The following is a 27947-nucleotide window of genomic DNA, read 5'->3' as shown; positions in this document are numbered from 1 at the left end:
AAAAACAGTTTTACTAAAGTTTTAAGAAAGAAAATTTTACATTTAATTTATTTAGCCTCACTTTGGAATGAAAAAACTAATGTTGATTATACTTTTGTAGAAAAATAATTGAAATGGTAAAACGAGGCTAGATTCCATGTAGATTTTGTACCAAAGTTTACACAACTTTTCCCTCAAGTCAACCTTTCTAGCCAGAATCATTTTAATGTGGCTTATATAAAGAGAACTTAAATTATGAAAAGCTTTGAGCCCTTGAAAGATAAAATAAAGTAAGACCAAATGCAATTTTACTGCACCTGCATGCGATAATAAAAATAAAGAAGGTTCATTGGACGTCTTTAAGCTTCACCGCTGTGTCAGGAAACCGAGGTTCAATAACCTCGCGGACCAGACCACTTTTTGCGCAAACGAAGTGGTTTTGCTAAGACAAGAAAATATTGTTTTCAGATAGAGCAGTTCTAATTATCTCTTTTCTTCGCTTTATATACGTATCTTATGGGATTATATCTATATCTAATATATAAATAAATAAGCAATGCGGTGTCTCTTATATGGGTAATTTATTTTTTCAGTAATCGAAATGCATACCTCATATGCTTTTTAAACTATCCAGACTTACTTAATTATACAATTTTATTTTCTACGTCATAATTAACTCTTGCCGACAGAACTCTGAAATTTTCGTAAATTGGGGTTGTTAATGTTTTCGTTTCCGTTATGCAGCATCCGTGTGAGCCGTCAATTGAAATATTTAAATTATATAAAATATTCATTAAAAGAAGATAAAATTACAGATCGGGCAGGATATTTTCTTTTGATGGTTTCTTTTTTACAGTATGGATACAGATTTCTATGCTCCTGAACGCAGCAAATGATGCTTTTGCTCTTCCTGTGCAGTGATCGAACCATAAAAACTTGCATAGGCTTTACAGCTCTTTCAGCTGTATCATTAACGGTCTTTAAAGAAACCATTATTGTTGTTGCCTCTGAATATGCATCATCTTCATAAACATCATGTCCACGTATAAATGTTTGAAGGAAATTATTATCAATATTTAATTGAGAAAACAGATTGTGCTCGTGAAAGGCACAAAATTACTTAATCATTCCTGCAACAATAAGACAGTCTTTTTTTCAATGTATTGAATACAGTATTAAAATAGTAGGTATTGTATTCCTACTTACCATACAAATAATCAGAACATATTTTCTTTAGATGGAATGGTTCTATTCCCTAAATGATACAAATTCTCTCTTTCTAAGTTTATTACGATGTTCGTCTTGGATTTTTCGTTATCTTCATCATGAAAGAGTTATAAAAGGGTAATACCTTCTGACAAGTATCAAAGATGTTGAGTAAACTTGCTCAGGGCTGCTTTGGATATATATTTGTCGATACTTTCATATTCCTTAAGCCTGTTTATAAAGCATAAATCTTGATTTAGTACTTTCACCGACAGACTCCAAGCTATATAACAGTGGATAAACAGATGTCTTGAAGTGCTCACTGCACTTTATCCATGGCGCTAATTATGAACTGGGATTGCCACGAACATATCTTGAAAGAGCTCTATCCATCCTCATCACCATCATCCAGAGGTTATTTTTTTTAAAAGCCTGTTGTTCAACCAGTTCCCGATAAACGGTACGATGGTTTTTTGCAGTTCTTGGTTCACACAAATTTTCTATTGTTGTATTACAAAAATTTCGTGGGAGGATATGTTGTATTATATATTCAATGGCATGAGGATGACTAGTATTTGCGTTGTTTCCATGAGGTACCGGTCATAAACTGCATTCAAAATAGCTTTGCTTAATCCTAACCAGTTTGGATAAAGCCAAAAGTTGATGCTTTTCTAATATCTAAATGAAATTTGAATTGGCAGTTCTTCTGAAAAACTTTTCACTACAAGTCTAGGTAATAATTTCCAGTCCGAATAAACGGTCACCATTTCAGCCATGTTATTCTGAAAATCCGGTTTTATAGATTCCGCTCTGTCTTTTCGACTCTGTGTGCGAATGCGTTGCAAGGACGATTTGTTATATAGCGCTTCTACATAAAGCATAAAACTTAGGCGTGATGAAGTCTTTCCTTCCTCTTTTTGCAGTAGTTAGAGAACTTACCGTTTTAGAGGGTCACGTTTGGATAGAATCTTGCTTAGTAAGAGATAAGGATAATCCTCCGAAACACATTTGCTCATATCTTTTTGTCTCTTTAATTAATTTCCTTTGTCTTGCCATTTTTTATTTTTCCACTAACTTCTTTTCTACACCCTCAGTGTATCTAACACTGGACGCCCTGGATCTCTTTACATAGTTAGATACAGCTAGAGAACTGCAAGATCTTGACGGTTATTTGATAATGTGCTAAGAAAGATACATATGAATATAAAATAAATATTCCAAGTACACGACTTACTGAGCTACGAAGACATTAGGATAGGAATTAACTTTATATCGTAGGGTCACTTAATAGAAAATTTTAAAGTAAGATTCATTTTGAACTAGTTACCATTTAATAAACCAATATATTAGGGCGCATCAACTTTTGGCATAGGCCTCTGTGGAATAGTGGCGTTGGTGCTGAAATGTCACGAAACTTGTTTATCGAACCAAGCAGAAGCCTTTAAAAATAGACTCTAATATCAAAATTAAATGGCTGATGCTACAAAGTTATTGATGACGTCAGCATTGCTGTAATTATCTTCAATAATTTATCTGCAGGTCCTGTTTTTGTTAAAATCAGGTTGAGCTTTCGAGACATTGTTCAGGTTATTGTTTGTTGCTTTTTCAATCAGTCCCTGTCTCTATCTCCTTCGTCCTTCCCGTCGATAGACGACAATATTTATATCTTAGGTTAGGTTTAAAGACATTTATTTTCTCATTACAGACAATGGTCACTTACATGTGTAGAAGTTAAGTATGGGTAATGAAAAAGCAATTTAATTACTTTATTTTGAGCAATTTGAAGGTGAGAAATATTAGTTTTAGTTGCGGCTCCCCAAATTTCAATAAGGTAAAGAAGGTGTGATTTTGCCAAAGAATTATAAATATGAAGACGAACTTCACGAGGAAGGCTTCGAACTATGTGTCTAAGGGAACCTCTTAAAGAAGATAATTTAGCTATTAAATGATTTATGTGCGTTGTCCATGTTAAGTTATTGTCAATATATAATCCAAGATATTTTTCACTTTTCTTTTCAATTAGTGGTACATTATTTATTGTTATAGGCGAATGTGGTGGGATTTTAACATTTTTAGGTTTAAAAATTAAGTACGATGTTTTAGTAGTGTTGATAGTTAGCAATTTCGATTGAAACCACAAGTATAGATAGTCAAGGTCCTTTTGCACTCGAGAAATTATATCATGCACAGATGAACCAGTGTATAGGAGACAGGTATCATCCGCATACAAGGTTATCTGTCCATGCAAGTTAAGTGTTGAGTTGTATGTCATTTAAATAAATTAAAAACAATAATGGGCCCAATATTGATCCCTGTGGTACTCCACAAGAGATAGGTAAGAGTTTACTTTGACAATCATTAATTTTAACTACTTGGGATCTATTGTTTAAATATGATTTGAACATTTTTAAGGCATTGCCAGTTATTCCAATCGTTTCCAGCTTTTCTACGAGAAGCGAGTGGCAAACTGTGTCGAAAGCTTTCATTATATCAATGAATACTACAAGGACAATTTTCCTTTGGTCGGTATTAGTTTTAATTTTTGTAATGAGATTAATTGTAGCTGATAATGTATTAGATTTTGATCTAAATCGATATTGGTGTTCGTATAAAAAGTTTATATTATTTAGGTGGTCTAATAAGCGCGTGTATAAAACTCTTTCTACTATCTTGGACATAACCGGCAATACCGAGATGGGTCTTTAGTTACCCGGATCATCTCTGGGCCCAGATTTGTATATTGGACTGACCTTGGCGATCTTTAAGTTATCAGGGAACTTGCCGTCACTGAGTAATTCGTTAAGACAGGACGTTAAGTTATCAAGAATCTGACTTTTAATACATTTAATGGTTTTGGTTGTGATGCCATCTATACCTGAACTACAGTTTGGGTCAAGATTGTTAATAATTTGGGAAATTTCCTGAGCTGTACACGGTCTAAGAATATTTAAAATAAATTGTATGTTGTTATTTGGTACGGTTAGATTGAAATTGTTTTGTTTATTACGTAGATGATTAGTGAGATTTAACCCTTATATCTTTCATTGTCAGTTAGCCACCCTTTACTTTCTACCTTCCTTTCTCCACGCGTAATTCTACGCGTAATTCTACGCGTAACTTCCTGCACCATTATTTAGGTGCTGCCCTCGTTCCTCGTTTGTGTCTCTTCCCACTCCGTCATATATATTTATTCTTTTGGAACTTAAACGGAAAGGAATTTGCCCCATTCTGTTATATCTTCTATTACAATTGTTCTTGTTATTATTATTATTAAAACAAAACTAATTAAAACTAACTAACCAAATGTAAACTTATGGCAAAAAGATCTCAGTGAATCACAAGTGAATCAGTGATTAAGATCCAAAGCTCAGCTATTCGGCGTAGCAGCGCGAAATAGCGTTATCCTCTCAACTTAATACTCGTACAAACTAACGGTACGTGTAACGTTTCATTCAAATCCACTTAATTTACTGACCTCGCCCCTAGAAACACTTAGCTTACACAAAATTTCTCTTTACTAAGTAAATTTGTCTTTCATGAATCCACTTTCTCAGTATTTTATTAAAACTTCGACTAATTATAAAAGTAAAACTTATTTGAACTTATTTGGCTTTACAAGAACAAATTAATTGTTTAAGGATTCATAAAATATGATATTAACATTTAGAAATCTTACTTGGTTTAAATGTCACTTCCTGTACTATGCCTGAAAGGTAAAATCAAATATACTTTTTAAATTTGGTACTGGAAATTTTAAACGTAATTGACCGCTTTGACCCTTTTACGGTTCGCATTATGATGCGAGAAATAAAAAACATAAAACTACTCGTGAGGAACATTTTATTAAAAATTGAAAAACTTAAAAAAAAACTGTGAAATGTGTGTGTAGCTTTCGTAGATAAACGTGAAGCGTCCATACAGAGCTGCCACCTCATTGGAAGCATAGAACGCAAAATAAAGAGACACGTCTTCACAAAGATTACAGAACCATTAAGCAGTGATGTATGGACCAGTTGATTTATGTACTAGAAACTAGTCTTTTATTGTTACGTGAGTGCTCTCCACGCGATTAATGGCTGCGTTTGTTTAAACGCCATGAATTACGGATGTCACTGATCCAATAGTTATTAGAAAATTTTTACAGTACGCGAATGAACCTTTTATACAGAAAATCACTTTGAACTTAGAATCTCGCTGTCTTAAATGTTTACGCTGCGGTGGATTTTTGCCAAACTATTACAATAATAAGTTTTTAACTTAAGGTAGCTAACAGTTACTCATGACTACAAGGTTTAAAAAGTATAACGTCGCGCATATAATATGAACTGAATAAGAACTTTTGTTCGAAAGAGTAAGGTAATAAGCGTTACCTAACCGAGTCCGATTCACTTTGTCGCGTCTACTGAAATCTCCATTAGTAGTAGCGATAAAAAGTTTATTACAACTAGCCGTACTCTTTGTACGAGTTGAATAAAATATTTACGACATACGAGCCTGTTACGACTCGGTGACACGCTTTAATAAATCATCATTCGTTTATGGCCATTATTATTTTACTGCAGGCCATGACGTGATGTCAATTATGACAACTTTGTGTTCGAGTTGGAGCAAGCTTTTCCAGATTACTGTGGAGAATAATATATCTTTACCTATGTAACTGGAGATTCTATAACCAGCATTTACAGGTTTAAACATCTATTGGTTGACGCGCAATTCGAAATTTAAATTAATTTTATTCGAAAGTATTCAACTATTAATTTAATCCATCAACCTCCGTCTTTTGTTTTTAGATAGATTATTGTTATTTACGAAAAAGTAACGACGTATATGGGCTTAACAGTGCTTCCATAAACACGGTCCATTATTTGTTGAGTTGAAGAAAGAGCCTCGCGGTCGGCTTGTAAGCACTGTCGACAACGACGAATTGAAAGCGGATCCAACTAAATCTACGGCTGAGCTTGCTGCGTACCTGGGAGCTAGTGTCAAAACAACATTGAAGCATTTTCGTCAAATCGGAAACATAAAGAAGCTAGATAAGTTGGTGCCAGACCAACTAAGCGACCAACAGCGTGACTTACGCGTCGATGCATGCATAGCATATGAAGAGGATGGTGACTGTCTGATGGTCCAGTGCCAGACTTCTACATCACAGCTTCTTACTGAATAGGACAACTGAGATGCCATTCTTGGTACTAAACATCTGCCATGTTTAGTACCAAGAATTGCACCAAGTTTAGTACCAAGAAAACAATCATGAAGTAATTCAACCACCATGATTGGTCAATCGCTCTTCCACATTAGGTACTTATCCACGGGAACGTGTGAGCACACGACGGAGCATCGCAAATCTAAAAGAGTTACAGCTGGAAGTACTCCATCACCCATCGTACTTACCGGATCTTGCCCCAACAGATTTATATTTTTTTGAGAATTTTTCAAGTGGGAAAAAATTCAACAGCTGAGAGGCAGTACGAAACACTTTCGCTGACTTCATCGTCTCCCATCCGGCAGACTTCTACAGTAAAGGGATAAACAAACAAACAATCAAATTGGCAACATATCTGCCAGCTTTTAGCTGAATTAAAAAAAAATACCAAAATTTTTAAATTTTAAAATTCCATATCTCCAATTACACAGGTAAAGACCTAATACTAACATTCTATTAAAATGATTTATACGGAGATTGGATTAGATAATAATGTAGCGGCATATTCGAGCGAATGTATTTTAATACTTCCCCACGAGAACCATATTATCATAGTCAGTCGTAAATATGATGTTATGCATGTAACGTAAAATGTAGTATTTCTTTTCACTATGGAAGTATGAACGAATACACAAGGCTTCATAAAACAAGTAATGTTTTGGAGAAATTAGATGTAAAATTTAAAAAGAAAATAAGACTTTATATAGAAAATATTAAGTTATCTTGTATCGATAGCACCAGTTCTTACGTGTAAAATAGGAATTGTATCTAAAAAGCTCGCGTTCTTGTTTGAAAATAATCATTAAATTATGCAGAAAATAAACATGTCAGGGTCTTATAACCCTCAAAAATAATACCTAAATCTGAAATAATAAATATAAAGGAAAACTTTGTATTTAAAGTGTGGTTTTAGTTTTCCAACCTCTTAGGTCGAGATATTTAAGATTTTCATCAGCAAAACCAGCTCGTGGCGGCCTAGTTTCCGTTTGTGGCGATAATCAGAGCGTGATGCGCGGAAGAGTTAAAACTAACACCTCAAACGCGACAAATGCCACAATATTCATTACTCGTAGGTTCCGAAAATGGAACAAAACTTTTACGGGATTTATGTATAATCATTGAATAAAAAAATCTAAATCATGATTGAATATTGCAAGAACTGTAATTAAAAAGAGCTTCCTTCTTTCTTCCAACCCACCATTAACCAAACAAACAAAAAAAACGATGTTGTGTGGAGGTAATTATTTAAAGTGATACTTTGTATTTTATCTTAGTCTCGTGGGATGAAGTTCAAAAAGATCCATCATAAAGTTAGCGATATGAAATTCAAGAGCGGTCCATCAAAGGGTGGCGAGGCGCGGACGCTATCAGCCAAAAGTTAAATTGATAAATTTTTAATAATGTTTGCGACTTTTTCCATTCAAGAGTATCAAGGAGAATAGAAGAGTGGGCCGTTGCTTTCGGTGACATTTGCTAATAATTTAGCGAGGTATTACAGGCAATTCGACTTTTCATGCCTTTCCTTGATGCCTTAATTAAGGCCACTGCACCTCAATTATTTTACTAGTCAGTATTGTATTACAACAATAATAAAGGAATATAGATTGATTAAACAATCGCACATATTTAGTTAAAATACTGGTCAAGTAAACTGGCCCGGCTAAATATATACACTGGTCATGTGGGCCATGACTTATATCTGAAAAGTGCACATGGATTACATGGACCTAACTCTCATTGGCTGATGTCCCCTTAGATCGACTCGAATGTAAATGATTTAGCTCAAAGTTTAATAATTAATGTAACAAATTATACCTAATTTTACTTTTTATTGGCATTTAGTATTACGATCAGCAACATCAACAAAAGCCGTATTGTTACATACATATTTAATGTTCCCCTTATAGTTCCGATAAAGGCATCGTGATTGGACCATTATCCATCGCACGCGATACTAATCTTTATTCTCTATGCGATAGAGATGATTCCATTTTTATAGCAGTCTGATCAGGCGCTGAGTGGATGACAGTTTTATAGAGTTTTAAATGTTTCATTCGTGACTTGGGAGACACCTACGAATAATTGATAGGGACTTAATATAATTCAGACTCTTGGAAAATAACTATTGCTACGCTCTGGTCAATTGTTATTGGATGTACCTTATATCATAAGTAATATATATTACGAAGTGATTAGTAGAAGCGATTAAGGAATGACAATGATAACCGACATTACTATTTACAAGATAAGTTTGAAGATAAATAGTCGCTAATTCATAGATCTAGGAACACGGTTTTTAAAAGATCGGTGGCATAACGACAGATGACAGTACAGCCATTACCAATAATAATGACTATGGAGTCACTATTACTATTGACTATTAAATAGTAGTAAATTTTTAGATCTATTAATATTGGCAAATCGAATAAACCACGTATTAACGGTCATAAACTGATTAGACTCTGACATTGTAAATTTATGAGCTCTGTGACATATAATGACAATGGCAGCTGACAGTAATGCTCCGACATATATATATATCATGCCAAAACGTAGTTTTATATTGTGCCAATGACATATTTCGATATATCCTTGTCACAGTTGTCAGTCGTAGGAATAAGGGAATATAGAAAAGTTCGACTGATAATATTACATAATTATACTACTTTGCCTTTAAATATAACAAGAAATAGTTCACTTCATTCACAAAAGACGTATGAAATTGTCAAATATCGAAACAACATTACAAGACCATTTATGCTAACGTTAAATCAAAACAAATCAATCATGGGTAATGCATTAAGATTTAAAAAAAAGTATCTATTACGCATAACTAATAAATATGAATGTAAGTTTGAATGTATAATACATTAGCTTAATAAATAATGAACGTATTTCTTACAAAAAGTAATAAAAGTGCAACGGGTCTGAATAATTAAATTTATAAGTAATACCACAACATGTTTAGTTAATTTTGAAATACAGCTTAGATGATGCATCTTATACACATATTGTCTATTACAAACAAGATCTTTCAAGAATTAATACTTACACAGGCGTTAATGTAAATATAATGTAAGTAAAGTCGCGGCTTGAGCCTAGTTGCCATAAACAGTATTCCAAGTTAATGACCTCGAAAATCTGCAGCCCGCGAACGCTTATCTTGGGGCTATCAACGGATTTACGAAACAATTTTCGTTTTTCGCGTTAAAAATGTAACGTCATCACCGAAAATGTTTTTCTTATTTTATTTGAACTGCCGGTGGTGTATAGCTCGTACACATTGAACGCAGATAGAATTTTCCCCTACGAATGCTATTAAATTTCGTCACAGGGCTTATAAATTGCTAGTTCTATAATAAAGTCTATAGAATCTCTATTACGTAAGTGTATTTTGTAGTAGTAACAATTTTGTGTGCTTTAAGTTATTCTAGAAAGTGATTGAATGTGAGTTAAGTGTGTGTAAAGAAAAGAACACAGTAAGTGCAAATATTTGGGTGATAATTTGTGCAATCGAAACACGTAAAAGAAATGTCTTGTCGGTCCTGCTTCTTAATGAGTACCTACTCTCCAGGTTCAAAGGTGAATAAAAAAGATAAAATAATTATTTAAAATGTTTATTAATAATACTCCTGTCCTTATTACGGTATTTACAAAATACAAAAGAAAATTAATATTCCAATGAGTAACATTCTCTTAAAAACGTACATACGTACAAATGAGCCCGTATATAACTGCTACTAAGGAACATAGCTAGTTACGACCATCTACAGCTATATTAGTTATTTTACTTTACAAGATTTTATGGAAAGAGGAGTTTAGAGACGTTTAAAATTACGCTTCGCTCAGTTTGTGTCAAAATCGTATTTTAATGGAAATACACTTATATTTATATTAAAATAAGTATTAATGAAATATTCCATTGGAGACATCTGTAATGTAACTGTCTATTGCCATTTTGAAATTGCCATGATTGAAGCGTAATTTAAAACTACATTATGTTAACAGAATGGTTAAAAGATTAATTTATGAAAACAGTCGATAGAATTTTAATAACCATTTAATTTATTTGTCTTTATTTTCTAATTATATTACGGAGATCTCTTCTTAGAAATTTAAAGTTAAGCTAACAGCAATTTTGTTAAATTCGGTAGAGGAGTAGTACCCTCGAGGAGTAGTTTTTCTTTAAAAAAAGCCTCTAATAACAGCCGAACCTGTACCTCAGTATTAATGAGAAATCTTTGCAAATCTGGCACATTGTTGATCTTTTGTCTCTTGTCTTTATTTACGAGAAACAATGGCCGACGTCACGGTGCAAGTGCAGTTTGACTCGCGGAACTTTTTTCTTTCTTTCGTACTTTGTGTTTTAAACTTCCGAATATGAGAACAAACTTATCCAGTTTTTAATCACTGTCTTTATTAAGCTGTCATGATTGAAGTTGATAAATTACCTGAAATTTACCTCGAAAGTAGTCGAGAAGAGATCTCCCTCACATTCACCTAGTAAATTATGTTCTAAGAACAACATAAACATCTCAACTGCAACTACTAACTGATAATAATTTTATTTACAACAATAATTATTTACAACGCATTAGTCTAATTTACGTATTTATTTTATTTACATTCTGGCCATTCACAAATTCGTAATGGAATGTAAATTGTGGAAAGAAGAAGCCATCTTTACGAAATATCATTTTTACACTGAAACCGTTAAATGGCGTTTTTTACAATTAGGTACATAACATCAAACGATAATACTATTAGTATTATATTAGTCTAATTTTAATATATTTCGTAAAGATTTGACCTAAGTCATGCAGTTTACCCTTATTTATGGTTAGACTTCACTGTTTCCTTTTAGTAGGTACGTTATAACGACTTACATAATCTGCAAACATTGGTTTCGATAATATCGTAAAATAATATCACATATTTTCAGTACTTAGAGTAATTAATAAATTAGGACTTTATAAGCATTCGTAATGTGTTGATTTATTTGTTTAGCTTATAGTATAGTATTGATAACGTGATTTCAAAAATCTTTCTAAATAAAAAACAATTTAAATGTTAAAGAATTAATGAAAAAAATCGAAGTTCTTTGTAATCACGTGTGAAACACTAAGCTATTTATATAACAATTTCATCTTCTCATAATTAGCCAAAAATTAACTCAAATTGAAAAGTTCAAACAAACAAACGATCTAATAATTGTGCCTGCAATGCTTGGCGAGTAATTTCGTTGTTTATTAAACAATATACAGACTTAATGAGAAGATCAATGCTATACATATTTTGAAGTAGTTCTTAGAATTATTATTCTAACGTATTTCAAGTAATTAATCTAATTAAATCACGTTCAGTTGTTTGAGACGAAATTTTTGTTTGTTTCAAAAGATCACACGACTCAATGAGCAGAAAACAAATTATTCAAAGATAAATTAGATTATATTTGCGGTAAAAATAGAAGCCAATCAAATGATAAACGTATTATTGTTATCTATTTTAGGATATTTAAATATTTCAACAGTTTTGACAGGTTGCATTTCTAACGAAATTATCAGAATTCTGAATGGGAATTGGAAATATCAGCTGATAAATTCAGTCGAAGCAAAAGTGTACTTTATTCTAGTTTATTTGTCTGCTACGACATTTTACGCGTCTCTTTGTATACTATATGAATTTTCCTGATGATTTATTAATTAAAAAAATGCATTTTAATTGCATACAAATTATTTTAACAGCGAACAATGTATGAAGAATTTCACACTTTAAAAGTATTCTTAACACGAGTTAAGTTCAAATAACAAAATTTCCATCTCAAATCATGAGTGGGAAGGGTGATCATCTGCCGGCCATTGAGGAGAGCAGGTAGGTGATGAAAGCACAGCTCAGCTGAGATGTTAGGTACGTCGCTCTGTTACTCGTCTGCATTGCGGCCGGATGCTCGCCTGTTAAAAATATTCACGTTTATTCACACATTATTAGCATTATTTTAGAATAAATCGAAGTATTATTTTTTACAAGAAAATAAATATTAAAGTGGTATGTAAAATCTAATTGTTCTGCAAAAAGTTAGTGAATTTCACATACAGTTGTACAATTTAATGTAAATAAGGAAACATTATTTTAATTTATAATATCGTAATCAGGTTAATTATCCAGAAATAATGCCAGTAATTAAACTAATAAGCTTTATTGCTTTAGCGCATACAAATGTAATATAACAATTTTAATAATACCGAAACAAATATGGACGTGTTAATGGAAAACAGATACAATACAATTTCGCATGATAATATGAGCTTAACGTATCGAACTGAATTATTACTATTTTCGTTATGAAGTATGATAGATTGTTTAATTACGTGGGTGATTTGTTTTTAAGTTAAGTACAACTCATTAACATTGATTGATTGAAGATTCGTAATCTACCAAACATTTAATTATTCACTATGATGGAACTGTATTTTAATGTATGCAAGAATTTGACTGTTCCGTCCTTAGTGTGTAAGTTTGTTCTTTTAACTTTCATATAAAAGTGTGTAATTTGTCTATTTCCTCGCTCTTGAGACTTGTGTGTTTGTATATTTTGTTGAATACGTATCAGGTTACTTAAAGAGTTCGAAGAGCAGTTCGCTCTCAAGCGGATTCTTCCAGGCAACTTCAATTATTAGGAGACATGATAAATAACTTTTTTTTCTCTATTACAAATGCTCAACTATTTTTGACACATACCGTTGAGTACATGAACGGACACAGAAGCCGGGTGCGCATTGTTGGGAACACATGTATAGTTTCCAGAATCTGTTAGCGCAGCCTTAGTGACTAGCAGCTTGCTAGTAGTACCGCCTTCCGTCTTTTCTGTCTCCAAGCTAATTCCTCCTCGAGGTGAATCGAAGTCCACCACAGCATTGCCGTGGTACCTACAAATTAACAAAAATATGTATGAATATAAACAGTTATTCTCTGTAACAGTCGTTTTATTTTAACCTGTGCACTCGAGTAAACTAAAGAAATTGTCCTTAAGTTAGTCTAGCGTGTAAAATAGTTTTTAAACTGTAACAGTGAGTAGATATTCGGTCCAGTCCCTTGAGCCAAGCCCTCTGAAATGAGCTTGACAACGTCTTTGAAAAATCGTCTGCCCCCTTTCAGATGTTATCAGAAAATTCATAAATATTTTAACAGAACTTCACCGGGTTATTATCCTGTCGTGAAGGTTTTCAGAGAGCTTTATAAATACAAATTGGCTTAGATAAATTATCTTTGCAATCCTCAGGGAGTGGCTTATCGAATTTAATCAGAAGTAGGAAAGCTTTTCTTATTCTGAATTAACCTTATTTTATCATAGCAAAATGTCAGACAATAATTATGAATAACGGTGATTAATGGCTCTTTTGTTCGTTAAATTTAATATCTTGGTTAAAATGTATTTAGAAATATTTGGAATTTATAGTAAGGTTGCCGATGCGAGAGTATACCTACCACAGCACTGAAGCGCTGGAGGGAGGCGAGGAGTGAACATTGACGGAGCAGGTCAGCGATATCGTGCTGCCTCTCTTTACGTACACGTCTTGCGACCCCCATATAGTGGCTGCAGCAGCTGACGATGGAGACACTCAAATTAAAACATTGATAAGTGAGTAAAAGTTGTAATGATTTATCTAAACAGGATACTTTCATGTCTTATAAATTAATATTTAGCTGTTAAGAGTATGATAATGTAGAAAATATAAAGAAAAAGATTCTATCAATACATTTATTTTGATATTAATTTCAAAGTCAACGAATCTATAAACGTGTTGTTTCAAACAAACATCAAAAGACTCATCATCTTTTCAAAGATAGCTGTTCCGCAATTGTAATACTATTATTAAAAATGTCTTTACGTACGTTCTTTGACTTTGTCTAGCCATTTTGTATTACGTATTTTACAGAATAACTGAATTTAATTCAAACACATATCGAAACATGTATGTAACAATATGATAGAATATTAATTTTATCTCAACAAACAATGGATTTAAAATACAAGAGAGTCATGCATCGAACTGATTAACAACATCGAAATAGCAACGAAGCGAAACCCAAACAGTGTTGTAAGAGATAAATTAAATTGCTGTTACTTCAATTAACTATATTCTTAACTCACTGACTAACTATATAATTATGTAAATTTAACAAGACTCTATACGATTTTTTTAATTAATTATTTTCACAATCATTGGACATTATCGATAAATCGTTTACAAAGTTTTGAGCAACACTTTCTCTATATGTATATAAGTTAATAAGTCTATTTGGGATTCACTTCTGTATAGTAAATAGGAATGAGGAGTACCTGAGGATCGGGGCGGAGGCTGGGGCGCGGGGGTGAAGGACTCATCTGCAATGCACAATAATATAACAGCTTAAGGCAGGGAAAGAAGTGGTGCAATAATAGTTAAAAAGCATGTGGTAAAACTTCTATGTACTTTTAAATGTGTTCTGTGTTTACTTGTAACATTATATGTTTTAACTATATTAAAAGCAATTTCGGAAATATTATAATTGTTGTTACCAAGGATGACTTATTATAGGACTATATCGTTACATTAAATATACGTTAATGAAGTAATGTAAAAGCGGCGTATTTGATGATACGTGATAAAGAGCAGAATAATGGCATGTAATGTAACTCATAACTTTTATATCGTATGAAATATATGCACATTTAGGCGAGGTCGGTTATTTTTCAGCGTAACAAGCGCTGTAATTGGCCGGGAACAGAATTTGAGAAGCGCTTGATGTATTATGTTGAGCGCTGGCGTGCGGCTCGGTTTACAAATTGCGGTTGTGTAACAAATGACGAATATAAAAACTATGTTATTTCCTCGACGTTTCAGTGAAATTATTTTGAAACAAAACTCTTTTAGCGTATCATCAATCGCCCGATGCGGGGGAAAAGGATCGCTTTTCAACTTTCTAATGCCATTAGTGAACCTGTGGGTCTGTGATAGAGTTACGCGTACAGCGACGCATGTTATGCTCAACTTTATACACTACTACATTTGAACATTAAAAAAAGTTTGTGTTAAAATATCTAATAAATATAATTTCTAATCTGACACTTGCCGCTTTGTATTTGATATAAAACGATGAAATAAACCCTTTAGGTTAGTCACTTTAAAGACCAATTAATTTTTACTCTCAACTTCGAAGCGACCGTTTAATTATTCAAGCACAATCTCAAGCTTCGCGCCGACTCTCTTTAATTTTAAACTGCTGTGATCTTTGATCATTATTATTTGCGACTTCAAATGCTTTTATCAAAATTTCAAATATTACACCTCAGTGATTGCGAAAAGAGAATCAATATTCTTAGAGAAAACACGTTATCAATACAGTAGTATAAGGTTTGGGTGAAATGTAAAATATTAGGTTTCACTGTAGGAATGAACCACAAATCTTGGAAGATGCCTAGTATTTACACTGGTATTGACGTAACGTAAGCTGAACATCGAAATCTGGACCTGACTGTTGAATTCTTAATAAGCCTGAACGGTCGGTATTTATATTCTGACAACATATTGCAAAAGATTTCCGATATTTTAGTTAAGAAATCTCTCTCTTCTGTAAGGAAGTTTAAGATATGAATTAGCCAATTATGGTCATTGCTTTTTATCAGTACTTAATAGTTCAGTTAGTTTATCGATTGCGTTACCGTTGAGTTATACTTTTTTTCAGTGATAGTCTAGATCCGTCCATTTCCTATTCATTCCGGTTCAATTCTCTATGCCATTTCCCTATCTGCGCTCTAGAAATTGCTTTGCGGAAGCTTTTAGCCGTTTCCAGCGGTCATTTATTGTTTCAATAATAAATGTACGTTTCGTTAGAACATCAAGATACAAAGGATTTAAAGAATGAGCAACATATTTGGTCATACATCACGAGTACGCGCGTTGGCGTGGGCCCAGCATGATACAGGACTTAGAGTAATGGCTCGTAGTTTGTATCATGGCATTAGCCTCCCCCTAATATGACGAGAGATGAATGCCAGATTACATCTAACCCACTTTTCATATTATTCACTTGCAGGCCTCTCGCATTCAGGATTTGGATCGGTGGAGCCGCTTTGATTAGTTTCCTCTCAGCCGAACTTTCTCTTAGTATATTTCTCACTGCGATAGTTTGCATCAAAAGTTAAGGAAACAACCACATTTATTTTAATGGCAAATTTGTATTATGTTAATGACGAAAGGTACGGTACTTCTATAATGTGAGGAAGTTCTTAGATTATAAGTTTTGACATACTAACATAGAATATTACACATGAAATAATTACTTTTAATTATATTTGATACTTGCATGCTAGTTTGATATGACTGAAGAGGTTTTTTATAATTCATCTTAATTATATATAGCATTCTCAAGGAAAATAAAGCATTTATGTAATTAGTCTCAATCTTACGCAAATATTTTTTTATAGTTGATGTAAATAACGACGACGAAAGCAGTTATAATTAAATATAAGTTTCTATTTATATGATAAACGTGTGAATATAACAGTGAGGGCATGGATATAGCCGTTACCGGTGGCCATTAACTCGAAGCGATATCACGTACGCTACGTGCCCAATACGCTCATCCCAACTTCTGCTATCTTTGACTTTCATATATTACCTCGACTATACAGATATCATCATTTATTACGAAATTATATTATATATGCGGATATATATAATATTGTAGTGGTTGCCTGGAAGAGATCGCTCGAAAGCGATAAGGCCGCCAGTTGCCCTTCTTTTCATTTAATTATCACAATTGTATTATATTCTGTATGCAACGAAGTGTTAATTGTACAATCAATGATCGAAATTTCTTATAACTTAACTATTGCTATTCTAAAAAAAATATTAATAATGTATGTGAAGTATGCCATGGAAATGAATTGTTTTATTTAGAAGTATAAAATCTGAATAAATAGTACCTTCAACGCTAAGCATAACGGCCATATTAATTTTAGGCTCAGTGTTGATTTGACACTCGTAGACGCCCGCATCTCGGGGCTGGACGTAGTCAATCTTCAGGTCCCAGTCGTCCGAGGGCTCTGGATGTAGGACACTGAACCTTGCATCTCCAGTGTAGGTGAAGATGTGAGAGGTCAGAATATGCAGGTCTCGCTTCCTCATCCATGAGACCTAAGAAAAATTATTTCGTTGTTAGCGATCGTTATACGAATAAGATAAGTATAATAGAAGTAAGTATAATAGAATAAGAAGTTTCTATCGTAAGGGCACATCTCGGAATTGTTTATGAAACCTATGCTAAAAATATTAAAACGAATGAAAATGAATACATGTTTTAAAGAATAGAAAACATGACATTAGAAATTTGATTCGATGCTTTTTAAGTATTTCTTTGAGAGAATAGTATCAAAACGTTTTTTTTTCTATCGACACAAATATAATAATTTTATGAAATTCTTATAATAGCTTTATGAATTATATATAAGAATATAAGAAATTAAAATATACTTCACTCTAAATGTAATATTTCTAAAACTTGCATAATTTCACATAAAGTGTGGATAATTAAAAAAACTTTAATTAACGCGACATGAAAAGCTGAAGAGATATTTTTAATTAGAGCATAAGGAATTATATCAAACATTTCTCACAAATCCACTTAAAAGATTTAAGACGCGCCCTTTGATTAAAATTACAACAATAAACGCCAAATTATATTTTTAATCCGAAGCCTTGGAGAAATTACGAAAATAAATTTATTCCTTTGTTAGGACTTTTGTTTTGTATGTAATTAGGGGGGCTGAGCCGTAATTAAGCAAAAGGACGGAAACTTTACAGCTTTTAAAATAATAAAATTGAGGGCGCAGCTAGTTTTGAGGTTTGATTTGAAGAATTAACGCTTATATCTGTTTCAAAGATTAACAGTGATCATTTCATAAAATTAAAATGATTTTCATTATATACTTAGTGAACATGAAAGAAAAAAGAAAGAGATAATGAGAGAACAATGTCGTGCTTTATTTAGAAAAATGATCCAATCTTTAGAGGCTGGTGAAACTTAATCTACTATAGTTGTCCTTTCCTAGCCATTTCGTGTAACTGGCTATTTTCCTTTTGCGTCACGGTTCAATCTATAACACTGTATAGTAATATTCGAGCCGTCAGGGTGATATTATAGGGGTGTTGATCCCTTCGCCATTAATATGGCGGTCAGCGGAGCGGGGAAGGATCGACAGTGAAAAATGATATTGTAGTCTGCAGGTGGAGATAAGAAAAGGGCTTGACGAGTTCTTGAAAGGGATTCTGACGCGATGCTGGTGACTGACGGGGTTTCTTGTGACATTTTTTGCGGAAACCGTCGGAGATGAAAGAACTGTCTGTGATATTACTGAAATATTCTGATTATTAATCATCAAAAAGTCTCACCCTGGACACAGTTTTTAATTAGAAATTTAGGTAAAAAGTAATCAAACTTTGTTATGTATCCTCAGAAGCATATTTTTTACAAATAAGTAAGTCATTAAAATTATTATTTGGCAAGATTTTCTTGTTACAATAATAATTTAACTTTTCATGCGATACACAAAGTAAATAAAATAGGGATTTGAAATAAATTACATCAAGATTGATTTCACTTTGTGAGGATTTGAATTCTATATTTCAATTTAAGTTCGTAGCAAAAAGTTTTCGTGGCCAAGAAAATATTATCTTAAGGTGTCAAGGTTTTGGAGTTTTGTTATTTTCATTGTAACTTTGTGAAGTTGTTATTTAGAAGTTTGGATACCTCTTTCATATTTTTATATATTTCTATAAAAAATATATTTGCAAAATTCCCTTCTACATAAATCCGCCTTAAGCTTCAAATTTATGTTTCATGATTTGTTCTTATTAATCTTGTGGTGTTTTGAAAATAATTAAACGCCACTATAGAATATTTTAAGGTAGTAACGAATTTCTAAATAAGAACAAAACTTGTAAAGTAATTTGGACAAAGAGAATGTATTTGATATAATAAAATTAGCGTTAATTTCGTTATATTAAAATTAAATAAACACGAAATCTCATCTTCTATCCTATAAAGGAATACCAAATTTATGGTTGGTCTTAAATTGATTACAGGCTACATAAAATCGGCAAGACGACCACAGCAGTGGCCACTTGATTAACTGGCGCTATACATCACCGCCTCTGTCTGACAATTGCATTTACAGACGAAACGGCCTTAGGTGATGTAACATTGGTCAAACTTACCCCAAGACGATCACTAATGTATCAAATATTTATTTACTTCATACAGACACTTCTTTCATAAGACGAGAGATTATTTCACTATTGGTGTATATTTGTAATTTTTTTCTCGCATCTCGATCTATCTTAAGGCCCTAAGGGTATTTCCCTTCCACCAGGGAAAGCTGATGACCGCAGATCTTCAATCTCCTTTTATAGACCATGTTGCAAATAAATAAAATTTTACTATTTTATAAAACATTTTGCATCACCAAGTGTCGATATATTCTGTTATTTATATTACATTTCAGATGGTTTGGAAATACAAGGGGTTTCTGAGAATTGTTGGACTGTATCAGATTTGACGTAAACTTGAAATACGAGTACATTGTTAAGTAAGTAGTTTCGGATGCAAAGACGGTAACAGAGCTTTCCATTTAGAATTACTCTGAAGGTGACTTGAGAACATTGAACATTTGAATTCGCAACATTATCATTATCTGACAGAAGTTTCGAAGACACGTTTTACAAGTTCCAATATTTGTAACGTGAATATAATCCTAATCGATAAGCGAGATGAACGAGCGATCTTAAAACGTTACGAACTTATCTAGATTCGAGTGGTTAAAGTCAAAATGAGATGTTCACTTAGTGTTAGCTAAATAGATATAATATTGTTGTTAGCTATGACAACCGAGGCATCTCCTCACCTCGCCCCGCACCAACTCACCACATTAAGTAATGTAAATGAAAGAAGATTGCTTTATTGACATTTCTTCCATATAGTATTACTTTTGTTAGACTAACAAAAAATTAGTTTTTCTTAATGAGAGGTGTCAATACTAAAGCAACATACTTATGGAAATATTAAAAAAAACACATGTATGCAAATAGAAACACAGGATACTAGTGTGTAGTATTTATAATATCACTTATATTGAGTGGAATTTGAATTAGAATCTATATTGTATTGGATATATGTACTAACAGTTCTATTTCCTATGTGTTTTGCGCGACATCGTAGCACCGCCGATTCGCCAACCACTGCCGATACATTCCTCGGTGACACATCGTCAAAGTAGGGCCTCTCTGTTCTCTCTACGCTGCTCAATGCTGGCAGGACACCTAGACCTGAAAAAGAACAACAGTTATTATTTATCAGATTTTTCGTATTGGAACTTCACAAACAAATAATATAATCTTTTATTATCAAAGGTTAAGAAGAGACGTATTTAAGCTACGAACTACGACTCCCTATACACTAGGGGTGTTCAATTAAAGTTATAATGTATGACGGAATTATCTTTTTATTTTTTCTGCGCAAAAGATCCCTGTAATACTGGCTTCGTGATTAAGGTATTCGATCATTACCACTCTTTGCGTAAAAAAATTGCGTAAGATATACCCGGCTGATGGAATCGGCTTAAATTTCTTCGGAGTTCGACGGTGTCTTCAAAGGTATGGACTGTTATTATAATAAAATAAAATATTAAAAATAACAAAAAATTATTTCTGGTTATAATTTTGAAGCCATGTTTCGTCGACATATTTTATGAAACGAGCCAACAATGAAGCCAACAGGTTTGTGAAATTTTCAGTTTTCTTTTTTTCTGCGCATCAAAAAGATTAATACTTTTTTCATACCCAAATGGTATAAAAAAAAAATCACGCAGAGATATTTTCATACCGCGCGAACTTCAATTGTATCGATTTTAATGCCAGACGCATTTACCCCTTAGTAACAACAATATATAAAATTAGAGTTATCTTTAATCTTTAGTAATATTTTAATTACTAAGCTATCGCTTAAATTTATAATAACAATGAATATAAATTATAAGCCCTTATTAAAATTAGAAATCATGTCGTACAAACACGTTCTTGAACTTGTAAAGGGTTTATTGAAGAGGTCAGATAGGGTTGTATTCACAATCCAATACATATTAACGAGATCTATGATAAACATTATTAAAATTTGGTTCACTGCGCCAATCTTAATCTGTAAATAAGATTGTGATTTTTTATTTATCTTCATTACATACTATTATTATATAGGTATATATTACCACATACCAAACACACAAGTATGCACTAGAACGTCCACAAAGAACATTCACCCGGTTCCTGGCGTACAAAACCCCTTAATTTTGCTACAGAAGTGATTATGTTGATCGATTACAGAAGTTCCATTTGCAAACTCTCGAGGATCGTCGTATGATTGTGGACCTGGTGTTTTTGTACAAATTGATGCACGGCACGATTATTTGTCCAGATATTTTAAAAAAGATTTACTTCGTAGTGCCTAGAATCAACGCAAGAAGAAGACAGACTGATACTTTTGTCGTTCCACAGTCCTTAACCAATCTAGGTAAACATGCGCCCCTCAGTAGAATGCTTAGGAATTTTAACCAATGTAATTGTAGACATAGTATTGACGTGTATTATGACTCACTTCCTAGTTTTAAGAAGAAAATTCAGTCATCTCAGCCATAAGTTATGTAATATTTTCCACGTTTCAATTTATTTATGTTTAAAGATACAAATACTTAAGTAAACTCTGTCCGCTATCATTTATTAGAGTCAATGTTGTGTACACCTATTATTAGATTGCATGCTAGAATAAAACCCAATATTGTTAATTAGAGAATATATACATGTAATCTGTTGGTGTTCCTTAATAAATAAATAAATAAATATATTTACTACTTTAATATATAAATTTATTTTATACCAATTAATGGAAATGATAATTTCTTCTCCTCCGTGATGAATTTGGCTTTCAGAAATTTGTTACAATTCCGTTTAACAAAGTTACACAAATGAAGTGACTTACAATACGGCATTGTGTAGAAAAAGGTGACATTTTCATACTGCTATCAGTCACCGGAAACATGACGTCACACCGAACCGGAAAAAGGAAATCCACCCATCTCTGAGACTTGTTAATAATCATACTATTATTGCCAAGCCTATTTCATAATTTTCACATATTTTAACGACAGTAAACGGGCAGTAAACCAACAAATGTTTTCCAACTGATGGTTGATTGGTTTTATTTAGGGTAAAAAACAACATTAATTCCTTTGTTGTTCGATTGACAATTATTAAACGTTGCAATTAGCGTTTTAATTAATTATAAGTATATGCCCTGAACATAAAGAGATTCTTTTGAAACCACATACTCTTGTACGTTCATGAATATCACGACAAAGACTTGCTTCCAATATTCGACAGTATATCATGTTCCAAAAGTTATTAAACTCTTATATTTGTAGCCATTTCAATTTATAACTTCATGTTTTACATAATGACACTGTTTTCATCGTGTATTTATTGAACCATGCTTTGACGAATTTAGTACAGGTTCCGTTCCACGATCTAAGCCAAAAAACTTCAATTTAAAAACGTTGTAAGCATATTTGCTTAAGGTATTTGTGTGCAAACATTCGTGTCGTGTTCCAGAATGTTACTATACAGTTGTACAGCTGTCCAGAATGTCACCAGTTCCGGCTTCCGAAGCCTCGCGTGTTGCCTCGTTCCAAAAAAATATCCGACTTACACGTATGTACTTTGAAATTTCTTGTTTAAAATCGACGCAGTGGCGTATATTGAAGATATTCATATAAACTATGCGCAGTATCAAAGTGTTAAAGAAGTATACATGAAAATATATTTCTGTAATATTTTACGAAAACGACAAAGAAGTATTTTAATTTATCAAATGAAATTCTGTAAGAATAAATAAAAATTTGTGTTCATGTAAAAAAGCTAAAATGCTCAAAGCTTAGTGTTTTGTAACGATTTGCAAATAGCACTTTTTGGAGCATTAATCTGAATTCAGGCCGCGACGCGACACATTGTAGGAGAAATAAATATATAAATAAATATGCGGTGTTGTCCGCGTCGCTACGTGACCCGCATCCTGCGCCCGCACCGCCGAGCGTGAATCGCGTGCCGCGGATTTTTACCATTTTCTTGAACTTTTGTTGTGACAGAATAAAGAAATGAATATTTGGCTCAGATCTTATTTTCATACTATCATTGAAATACATAGGATTTTATGTTGATATATATCATAACTAAAAATAATTCCAAAAAAGGATGAACTTTAGAAAATAAACATTATTCCTACACTCCCTTGTACGATAAATCTTAATTAGGAGATATTACTTATCAAAGTGGTCTCAAAGTGAAAAACAAACTCATATTATTTGACGGCAAGAATTCATTCCACCCACCATAATGCACTTGAAGTGAGTGTAGAGGCAATAAAGCTACTTTCACGGGCAATCTTCGGATTATTCTGAGGAAAAAACCAATTTCAGTGGCGATAGTGGAATGTTTACTTTGACACCAAACTTATTGAGCGTCTGGAAGATGGAGGTACGAATCTGCATATAGACGTATTTTACCTGATTTATTATATTAATGAGTTGGCTTTGGAAACTTTAACATAACTGATTTGTAATTGCTATAATAAATAAAATTAGTTCTTAAGAAATAATTTTAATATTACATTTTGAATTAGTTATAAATTAAAAATGTGAACATTTGTGATGTCAGCTTGCATCAATTTGAAACGTTATTTCGGAGTGCGATGGTATTTGGTTAAAGGGAAATTAAAACGTAATTGCGTCAAAGTGGAATTTAAATGTAGCATAAAAAATCCCACACGAGTCAGGTATCTTTTATGAAATAAAATATGTGGAATTCAATTAGAGTTCGCCTTTTTGGAGCTGGATTTACATCACACACGACTTTAACCCTCGCAAATAATATTTAACATTAAAAAGACTCGCAAATACACGTTATATTAATGTTCTAGGAATTCGAATGTCAAAAGCGGAATTTGATGGAAACTTTGTTAGGTTTTATATTATCTTTGAGCTCCGTATCAACTAACACGTAATAGAACCACGGGCAAACTTATAATATTTCACAGTGATAAACTATTTCCATTTTCATAGCCCGGTAATAGGATTAAGTACGCCTCTAAAACGCGCTCAGATTCATTCGAATCAGGCAACAAATTAATCCATAGAGGTTATGTAATAAAGCCGAGTATGATCCGAGACGAGTCGTAAACTATGTAGTAATAACTTGAGTTACGGCCGTAATACACCACACGGTGGCCTCACTGCGAGAGATGTTCGGTGGCAAAGATTGTTAAGATTGAAACCACTGCAAAACATGTTGTTAACGACATGAGCTCTGATCAGATCACACATTTAAAGAGAAAATTAGTTTACTTCGTGCATGCTTACCAATAAAAAGTTTGTGTTAAAAGTTTGTGTAATTATTCTAGTTTTCGGTCGAAAACATAAAATCAGGCTGGCCGCACGGAATCCGAACCTTTTTCAGGTTAGGGAAAATAATTAGGAGCGGGTAATGAATACAGTTGTGATGTCAATGCCCCACGGAACAGATATATATAACTATAAATCCTTATTACAAATACTTTTTCAACGCTTGTAATAAAACTTGTTTCCCTAAATCGGGCGCTATTATTCTTAAAGCAATAATAATTTCGCCAATTTTCAACGTACATTACGCACGGAAGTGCTTACAAAAGTGTCTTCAAGTCGGACAATGGCCCTGGCTTGCTCTCAACTACTATAAATCTTGCCTAATGGCTCTTCGGTAGCTATTGAGGATCGAGTGATTTCATATCTGTTAATCTGTTTGAGTGCAACCCCTGATATTTATGCTTCGGTAATTTATTGTAAAGCCTTTGAAATTTAATTTCAAGTTGCACTTGACAGCCTAAACGTGTTATGTCACTGGTGTAAAAGCAATAAACGACGCAGACTCTTCTCCTATGGCTGTTGGAAAAAACTACAAGTATTTCGACCGGGTCTTTATTTAATATAAATAAATATACAGCATGGATAGGCACCATAAGGTTCTAAGCTACAAATGAGGGAGGAGAAAATTAAAAGTTCAGAAGGTTTTGTAGAGGTGTTATTATTGTCTATATAGATATTTCGTAATTCCATTTGTAATATTGTCGACGTATCATTATTTCGTAATTCCACTTGCACGTGGATGATTCAGTCGCCCTATAACCGCCATGTAAGTCAGAGGACAATAAAGCTAGTGAATTCTATTATGGTTTTCATTTGGTACACCAAACACTAAAGTTTCAATTCTCTCAATTAGTGTTAGGATTTGCGAACAAAAGAAATGATGTCGTCTTCGCGAATTTTTATTTATTCTGTTACTGCATTTAAAACAATATATAATAAACATTGTATAATTACGTAAATAATGAAATCCGGTTGTTATCTCCAAGAATTCATTTCAAAGGAAGTAATTTTAACATATAATATTCATACCTCTAATCTCTAACAAGCCGTATCGTCATTTATCCGACGATCCGAGTGACAAACGGCACGAAACAAACAAAATAACTAGATAAAAAACCATTTAGGGCCTTTATTGGCCATAAAGATGCCCCTTGTTTATAGTTCGGACAGGGGCCGAGGTGTGATTAACTTCGCGACAAGTTCATTTAAACTCGACTCTGGAGTTTCCGGTGCGGTCGGGACCAAACATAGTCTAAGTTTCGCCAACTATTATTATTACGGTGTAGTTTTAGGTGAGCGATAGTCTAACTTAGTCTAAATAGAGATTTCAAATTAGCAGACAAATAGCGGTTATAGAAGGCCTAACATATACATCACATACCTATTTGCAATAACCTTAAATTACATTGCTATCTGCGTCGCTGTCTACGATAAAGCATTTCTCTAATAATTCGGTCCTGTTGAGGTATTTCCCACTAATACTTTCGAATCCTTGAACGACAATCGAATCAAATCTCGAGCAATGCAATGCGATGTGTCCATGAATGAAGAATTCACTTAACATCCGATTAACAAACAACAGATTCGATTGTATTAAAGTAAAAAACAGGCAATTAGAAGCAACACACTTCCCAAATAAGTTGAAAGTGAAACACCCCTCCGAAGTTGTGTAACTTAATTTGAGCACCATTAACAACTAATGGGCCGCCACTTATCGCTTCTGACGCGATTACCTCGTCATTTTACGAAATAGCTAGCGAGTGTGGTGACTAACACAAAAATTCTCAAATATGGCTTATTTTAATGGAACTAATTGCTCGTTAAAAGGATTTTTGTTGAGATATCGTACTCTTTTTTGTAAGGTTTAGGTTGTAAGGATACATAATTACGATTGATTTCAAAATTAAAAGTGTAATGAATAAATACCGTATGCAACAAAATCTTTATTTTGATTAATTTTAATTTTGAAAGCTATTGTAATTCGTAGCACGCGAGATCACAAAGCAAATTATATCACATTAAAACAACGAAAAGCCGTACATGCGTCATGAGGTTTAGCATAATAGACTTAATTAATAACGGCTAGGCTTAGCGCAAACATAATGCCGATCTCATGAGCCGAAATTAAGCCAGATAAACTTGTCGTAATCGATTAAGCCTGGCTTTGCTCTCAATCTATTACTTGTTACTTAATTTATATTATTCCTTAGAAATTACGCAAAATAATATAATTTTTGCTCAACTAAAATGCTTAGAGATTAAGAGCTTAATGTGAAATGTACAACCATTCAACATACTATATCTGAATCATAATTCCATATTGTTTTATATTAGGAAGCGTAGACTGTAGTATTGCACAATGTTTTTTTGCAGGTTTCCCCTCAGTAACGCACACTACGGAACTAAAACGGATATTTAATCTTTTTAACAATAAACTTGTTAATGCAACAATCATTAGTCAAGTTTACGCGACTACAACTTTCGACAAGTTTTTTCGCCAACTTCAGGCGCTTCGATGAATTTCATGTTTTGCACTTTAACGGTAGCTCGTTAGCACTTGTTATACACTGATTTGTTTTTATCTTTAAGAGCAATTATTTTGTAAGTATCATTAGGAAAAACGGCAGCATTTAAATTTCACGTTTTCTTTTCGCCGTCGGAAAGTAAAATTATCTCACAATTCATAGAATAAATTATTATTCAAATTAACATATTTATTTATGAAATTAAGTAAAATAACGTCTCTCCATTCCTTAAGTTACTTTCGGGAATACATTCACGTTTATTGCGGAGTCCTGAGTATTCCATAGATCTACGCGAATGGCCAGTGTCGTTGTTCGGCGGCGTGTGACTGCGCAGTAATCGCCAAACTTTCCAAATAAACATTTTATTTCAATTTTTACGACGCATTTAGAGGATATTATTGTCACTGTAGCGCTACGATTATCAATTTGATGCTCTGTTTTGTGCAGATTACGGAGCGGCGTCTTCATGTCTGACAACTATTTTTGATAT

The 27947-nt window shown here is 33.2% G+C and overlaps 1 protein-coding gene across 4 annotated transcripts in view; it reads right to left on the bottom strand.

The window, feature by feature from the left end:
- Positions 1 to 9992: 9992 nt before the first annotated feature.
- Positions 9993 to 27947, bottom strand: part of LOC125050600 (T-lymphocyte activation antigen CD86-like) — an 85428-nt gene continuing 67473 nt past the window's right edge. For 3 of the 4 annotated variants that reach the window (XM_047650538.1, XM_047650540.1, XM_047650539.1), the window contains exons 3-8: positions 20615 to 20757; positions 17361 to 17571; positions 14733 to 14777; positions 13877 to 13994; positions 13130 to 13317; positions 9993 to 12342 (exon numbers count right to left, since the gene is read on the bottom strand). In XM_047650538.1, coding sequence (XP_047506494.1) covers positions 12236 to 12342; positions 13130 to 13317; positions 13877 to 13994; positions 14733 to 14777; positions 17361 to 17571; positions 20615 to 20757 — 812 coding nt within the window. In that variant the 3' untranslated portion in view covers positions 9993 to 12235. The remainder of the gene's footprint in view (positions 12343 to 13129; positions 13318 to 13876; positions 13995 to 14732; positions 14778 to 17360; positions 17572 to 20614; positions 20758 to 27947) is intronic. The other variant, XM_047650541.1, reaches the window with a different exon arrangement.

Source organism: Pieris napi, chromosome 6 (genome assembly GCF_905475465.1).
Source record: "Pieris napi chromosome 6, ilPieNapi1.2, whole genome shotgun sequence".
Classification (NCBI taxonomy): Eukaryota; Metazoa; Arthropoda; class Insecta; order Lepidoptera; family Pieridae; genus Pieris; species Pieris napi.
This window is presented reverse-complemented; position numbering and strand designations above follow the sequence as displayed.